The sequence below is a fragment of the Echinops telfairi genome, unplaced genomic scaffold (genome assembly GCF_000313985.2).
Source record: "Echinops telfairi isolate 266 unplaced genomic scaffold, ASM31398v2 ScPeMD7_18;HRSCAF=68, whole genome shotgun sequence".
NCBI lineage: Eukaryota > Metazoa > Chordata > Mammalia > Afrosoricida > Tenrecidae > Echinops > Echinops telfairi.
Window position 1 is genome coordinate 31400518 of NW_022103915.1, and position 6730 is coordinate 31407247.

Here is a 6730-nt window from a genome sequence, read left to right on the forward strand (position 1 = left end):
AACTTACATTGTTCAGGCCAAAGGTCTGGTGAGGCACGGTCAAGTTTTTCAAAACTTAGCAAAGATGCTTCCAGATCTGTCCCTAGAACAAAACACCCCAAAATGAGCTCAGAAGACAAAACACATTCATTTACATTTTATGACCCACAAAGAGCATGATAAGCAGGACATTCACCTGGAAGTCTAGAGGTGTGAGGTCTGTAATCACTGAGGCTACGAAGCCCTGACTTAACACAAATAAAGCCATCCCCTTCATCAAACTTCATTTTCTTAATTTCTAAAATGGGTGTAATATTTTACTGAGGTGAAAGAAATAAATACTAAATAACCTACCTTGAACAATTGTCATTGTAACCATTAAAGATAAAATTCTCTGCTAGGGATGTCCTACCATCTTCTCTTGCTTCGTTTAAGATGTCATCTTAAATAATTGCCTCTCTAGCACCATCAGGCTCTACCTTTCCTTCTAGCTCATACTCAACAAACAAGCTCACTCTAGAAGGTTTTCTTTTCTTCTTCTTTTGTTTTTTGAAGGTTTTCTTTTAAACCTTGACCTCTCCATACATGCTTCTATCCCGTTGTCTCCACTTCACCTCCACCGACAATCTCCTTAACCAACAATCATGAGATATCTATATGTCACGGTCATCTGATTTAAATCCATCATTTTTCTGTTTCTTAGGTGACTTCTTGGTAGCATATACACACACAGACCACTCTCCTTGAAACAGTGTACTTCCAGCTTCTTTGAAACCATTGGGCTGATTTTTCTCCTATCTCACTGACTTTTCCTACTTCAGTCTCCTTGACCCAGGGCCCATTTTAGCTCACTCCACTCTCTAGCTGAGCATCCTAGGGGGACCATCATCTAAATGCCAATGATAGCATATTTATGTTTCCAATCCCAACCTTCCCTTCTGCTGAAGAATTAGGTATCTTATATGAAGGGGCTTAAAAAAGTTTCTAGGGGGAAAAAAAAGCCATTATCTTTTCATTCCATTTTTCCACATTATTTGAAACCCCCTTGAATATCCAAGTGGCTACTAAATAGCTCTCTTCATCTGCATGCCTGAAAAACCTTTAAACCTAATACAAGGGGGCTTCTGAAGTTCATGGAAAAATTCCATTATCTTTTTTCATTCCCTTTTTCCACAAACTTTCTGAAGTCCCTTCATATATTCAAAACCATACTCTTCCCAGCCTTCTCCACCTAAGAAATAGAACCACCATGAGCCCCATTTCTCAAACTGAACACCTAGATGTCATCCTTCATCCTCCTACAACCATCAGTAAACCCAGTAATTTCTATTTCAAAACATACCTTGAAGCCACAGTAGTCCAAGGAACCATCACTTCTCTCTTGGATTACACATCAACCCTTTGGACCCCACAATCTTTTCTCCACAAAGCAGCCAAACTTATTTATGCTTGGGTTTTTTTTAAATCATTTTATTAGGGGCTCATACAACTCTTATCACAATCCATATACACATCAATTGTGTAAAGCGCATTTGTACATTCATTGCTCTCATCATTCTCAAAAGTTTATGCTTGTTTTAATGCTAATTAGCTCATATCACCCTCTATTCCTTTCAACTTAAGGACTTATTCATGCTAAATCTATGGCTGTACAATTATCAAAAAGAAAAAAAGAAGGAAATTCACTGCCATGGAGTTAAACACAACACATAATGACCGTGAATAAGGTTTCCAAGACTTTAAATCTTTGTGGAGCAAATAGCCTCATCTTTCTCCCAAGTTGCTGCTGGTAGGTTTGAACTGCTGATTTTGCAGTTACCTAACCCACTGAGCCGCAAGACCCAGTACTTGGTGAATTCTTTGTCGCGATCTCCCTTTCTATTCTTCCCGATAGTTAGGCACTCAGCAATAGTAAATTAACAATTGTTGTTAGTTTGCTCCATATGCCAACTAGTTACAAAATGCTGTTTATTTAACACTATAAACAGTAGCTCTTAGCATTTTCTAGGTAAGTCACATCTTTGAAGTCTGCATAAAAGGCTATAAATGCACTCTTTGTCTTCAGTGGCTCTTGCAAGCTTTTATGATCTGAGGCACTATGTAATAAACTAGATGGGAGAAAACCAACCTAAAAAAAAACCTGCCATGAGTCAATGCTGACTCATGCTGCCCTCACAGGCCAGGGCAAAATTGCTTCTGTGGGTTTCCAAGGCTATGAATCGTGGGAACAGGAGCCCTCATCTTTGTCCTGTGAAGCAGCTGGTGGTTTTGAACTGCTGACCTTTAGCAGCCCAATGCATAACCCTCCATGCCTCTATGGCTCCTGGTTGTAGAACAGAAGCACGAAACATGTCAGGCCAATTAACTTGGATGTGCCATGAAGCCATGACCCTAATCCTCCCAGCCAAGGAACCATATCCTAGGTGTGTGATCATAAACCACCTCAGCAGATGCTCTGCTTTTTCATTGTTGCAACTCTATCTCAAACTTTTGCCAATTCAACTTTTTAAAGGGGTACAACTCATTGACAAGTATTACTATAATCTCATCAACAACTCTACCCTTAATCAGTTGAATTTGGCTACATCTGGCCCCCTCAGGCTGCAGTAGGGAGGATATTGCACTCCCTATTGTGGCTCCATCCCACTCAACCATTTGGTCGGGGTTACAAAGACATGGATAGAAGCACCATATTTAAGCAATTTCATTTCACCACACCTGGTAATCACTAATAAACGTTGGTCTCTATGCATTATTACCCTTTCCTTGTCTTTTGATATAGATGAAGTTATATGTCACTTATGACTGGCTTACTTCTGCTCATTATGTCTTTAAGCCTATCCATACTGTAGTATGTACCAAGATTTCATTTGTCCAACTCGCTAAGTATTATTTCATTGTCTTCATTTTGTTTATCCATTCTGGTTGTTTTCACCTTTTGGCTATTTTGAACAGTGCTGCAATTATCAATGTAAGAACAGAATGCTTCTTACAAGTGAGGATGGTGGGACTTGGTTTCACATACTTTCAACATGTTGGTCGAAGAGCACAGTCCCTGGAAAAAGACACCATGGTTGGTAAAGAGAGGAAAACTCTTGCCCGATTGGACTGACCCCGTCAGTGGCTTTAACAATGTACTCACACATAACAATTGTGAGGATAGTACAAAACCGGGCAGTGTTTCATTCTGTTGTACATAAAGTTGTTACGGGTCAGAACTGATTCCACAGCACCTAACAACGTGGTCATTGTATGCTTTCACTATATTTACTCATCTGTATGCTGAGCAAATAATATGAAAAGCTGAACTCTATGAAGAACAAGGCATCAGAATGAAAAGACTCATTAATTACCTGCAATTTGCAAATAACACACCTTGCTTGCTGTGATGTTGACTAGAAGCATTTACTAATGGCCAAAGACTACACCCTTCAATATGGACTACACCTCAACACAAAAAAATCCCCCAAATCCTCACAACTGGACCAATAAGCAACATCACAATAAATGTAGAAAAGACTGAATGAAGTGTTCAAGGATTTCATTTTACTTGGGTCCACAATCAGCACTCATAGAATCAGCAGTCAAAAACTTAAGTAACATATTGTACTGGGCAAATGTATTGCAAAAGACATCTTTAAAGTGTTAAAGAACAAAGATGTCACTTTGAGGACTAGAATGTGCCTGAGTCAAACCATGGTATTTTCAATTGTCTCATATGTGTGTAAAAGCTGGTCAACATGGAAGACTGCAGAGGAATTGGTGCCTTCGAATTATGGTGCTGACAAAGAATATTGATGATATTGTTTGTGAGCCAAATTCCCACTATCCTCAAACTAGCAGAAGAATGAGCAAATCTAGCTTGGTAGAAGTATAGCCATAATGCTCCTTAGAAGTGAGGATGGTGAGACTTCATCTCAAGTATTTCAGACACATTTTCAGGAGGGATAGAAACAGGCGAACAAAACTGGCTGACCTCTCCTTGTGACTTTGATTCAATTTTCTATTTGGTTTAACTGAAAAAAGTGATCAGCATCCTAAAATTTAAGCATGTCATATGCAGGAAACAAATAAGCTCAAATATTCATTAACATTGGGAAACTTCAAGAGGAGCTGATACCAAGGGCTCACACATAAAGAAAATGTTTTGAAAATGATGATGGCAACATATGTACAAATGTGCTTGATACAATTGATGTATGGATTGTTTTAAGAGCTCTAAAAGCCCCCAATAAAATGATTTATAATAAATAAAAATAATAAAACACATACCGTATATACTTGTGCATAAGCTGAGTTTTTCGGCACATTTTTTTAATGCACTTTTTGTGGTAAAATTAGGTGCCTCGACTGATATCCGGGTGGGCTTATACTCAAGTATATACAGTAAGTCCCAAACAAAAAAACACTGGGAAACTTCTTCTGGTTGACATTAAGACAGGTTAGCAAGGCTGGTCCACCTCTTCTTTGGAAAACTAGTTCAACTCCCTGTGTCAGTTCAGTCAGATAAGGAACTCCTCCACTGTCACCTATTCAAATGATGGCATTTGTGATACACATTATTGGGGCATGCAGTTACTGCTGAAATGGTCAGTGAATTTGAAGGACACTAGCTGCGGCCTATACAAATGGTAATATTCAAGGTCTGCCTTGTGGCACGCAGTTTCCAGTTAGAATGGCATCAAGATAAATTAGTTGATCCAATAGCCCAAGCATGCAGAGAGGCCACCACCCAACTACCACATGACCCTCAGGGACATGGGGCAATAACTCCACTCCAATGCACAAGCATGATACCCCAGAATAAGTTGTGTTCACCAGTACCAGTGTGATGGAGTCCTTCTTGTTGGAACTACTGTGTGTGCACCTAATTAACATGACCCCACATAAATAGGCTATTTTCCTGGGAACCCTTATATATCAAATGTATACACATAATGCTCCCTCCTGACAAAATGCCCTTATAAGGTCAAGCAATGTTTTGGTTTGGAGACATAGGTGATAAGTGTTGCATAGGGTCTCTGCACGGTCTTCTCCGATTAAACTTTTGTTTGTATGGAAAACGTTTGCTTCTCCTAAGTATTCCTAGTCAGTAGAAGGTAAGATTCCTCCCATATAGCGTTGGCTGGGAAAGGTACATCGTGCTTGGTTAAGCAGAGTCACTGAAAAAGAGGAAGATCCTCAGAGAGATGGATTGACACAGTGACTGCAACAATGGGCTCAAATGTAGATAGCCCCTGTTGTGAGCATGGTTCATGGCTGACAGTATTTCACTCTGTTGAGCTGAAACCAACTCAACAGCACCTTACAAGAACAACAGCACTGTGCTAAAAACCCTGAGATGTGACTGTGAAGACAGGGTTGTCATGTATAAGCCAGCAGAAAAGGGGCTTATTAAGAGAATAACTAAGCTGACAAAGAAGGATAAAGAATGCTTTGAGAATGAATAATAGTGGATTGGGCAACTCCAGATACAGCTGTCAGCAAAAGCCTCCGTGGAAAGGGCTATCTACAATGAGACCTGAGACTGAAAGTGATTTGACATGTCTGATTCATCTTTTTGCCTCCCAAAGTACACGTGTCTGTCTTTCTTATTGGCCTCATTCCAATTATTCCTGAAACCATGGACATCTAACATTCCTTTCAAAGCCACAACGTGTTTATGTGGGAGGGGAAAAACTACATCTCAGTGAAGCGGGGCAGGGAGGGGCAAAAATTAAGTGCGGTAAACCTCTGCAAATGGTAGTTTGATCACGTTCATGGCAGAGGGGCAATTTGAAAAAGGGGCGGTGAGCATGGTTTTGCACAATCTGATGAATGTAATCACTGTCACCGCATTGCCCGTGTAGAAATTGCCGAATTTTGACGTAGGCTTAGTTGTGTATACTTTCAACAAAAATCACTGCTCAAGGCCCCAACTCTAAAATCAGAACCAACCCAACTGCATGTGGGTACACCCAACCCACACACCTGCCACCTGAGATGACCTGCACCTTAGAAATGGGGGGGAGGGCAATGTTCATGCACTCAGCCAGAAGAAACTGTAGCAGGAGCTTAAGACGTCGTGATGTAAGCAAAACTCCAAAACCAAACGCACTGCCAACGAGTCAATTCTGACTCAGGGCGACCACAGCAAATAGCTCGATTCACATCTTCCGCAGGAATCTCAAGGCGAGGGGCCAAGAACGTCCCTCCTTTTGCTCCCACTGTGAGGAAACAGGAAAGAGCCACATTTCTCTGACGGATCAGTCCCGGGAGGTCAGCTACCAACTCCTGCAGAGGCTTCAGAAAATCGTCTGGGATGCTCAGGGAGCAGAGCACCATCATTCAATGGGGCCCCCCGAGAAAGGAAAGCGACAGTAAGAGGCACCTCTTACGCTCGGCCCCAGCCTCACCCACACGGAGCTAAGGGAAGGGCAAGGCGACTCAGTCCCCTAGGCGACATGAGTCCCTTACGGGTGTCCTCTCCCACCCGCCGGAGACTCAGCGGGGAAACTGGTATCCCCGGAACCTCAGGGGAAAACCGGCGAGTTGAAGAAAGGAACGCTTCCCAAGGAAAAGAGTTAGAAAGGCGAGGGGCCCAAGAAAGAAGTGCAAACGCGAAGGCCAGACGGAGAGTGGACGTCCTCGGGAGCAAAGAAGGAGGTGGCAGGAGAAGGCTCTGAGCCGGCTCTTACCGTCTGTGGGAGACGCCATCTTCCAACCCATGTCACGTGACGTGGCCAACCGTCGGCGGGAAAGTGAGGATCCA

General features: G+C 42.0%; 1 protein-coding gene across 1 annotated transcript in view; it reads right to left on the reverse strand.

Moving 5' to 3' along the window:
• LIN52 (lin-52 DREAM MuvB core complex component) overlaps window positions 1-6696 on the reverse strand; it is a 118245-nt gene extending 111549 nt beyond the window's left edge. The window contains exons 1-2 of the mRNA XM_004698711.2: window positions 6657-6696; window positions 8-82 (exon numbers count right to left, since the gene is read on the reverse strand). Of these exons, the coding sequence (XP_004698768.1) occupies window positions 8-82; window positions 6657-6687 (106 nt within the window). The 5' untranslated portion in view covers window positions 6688-6696. The remainder of the gene's footprint in view (window positions 1-7; window positions 83-6656) is intronic.
• Between the last annotated feature and the right edge of the window lie 34 nt (window positions 6697-6730).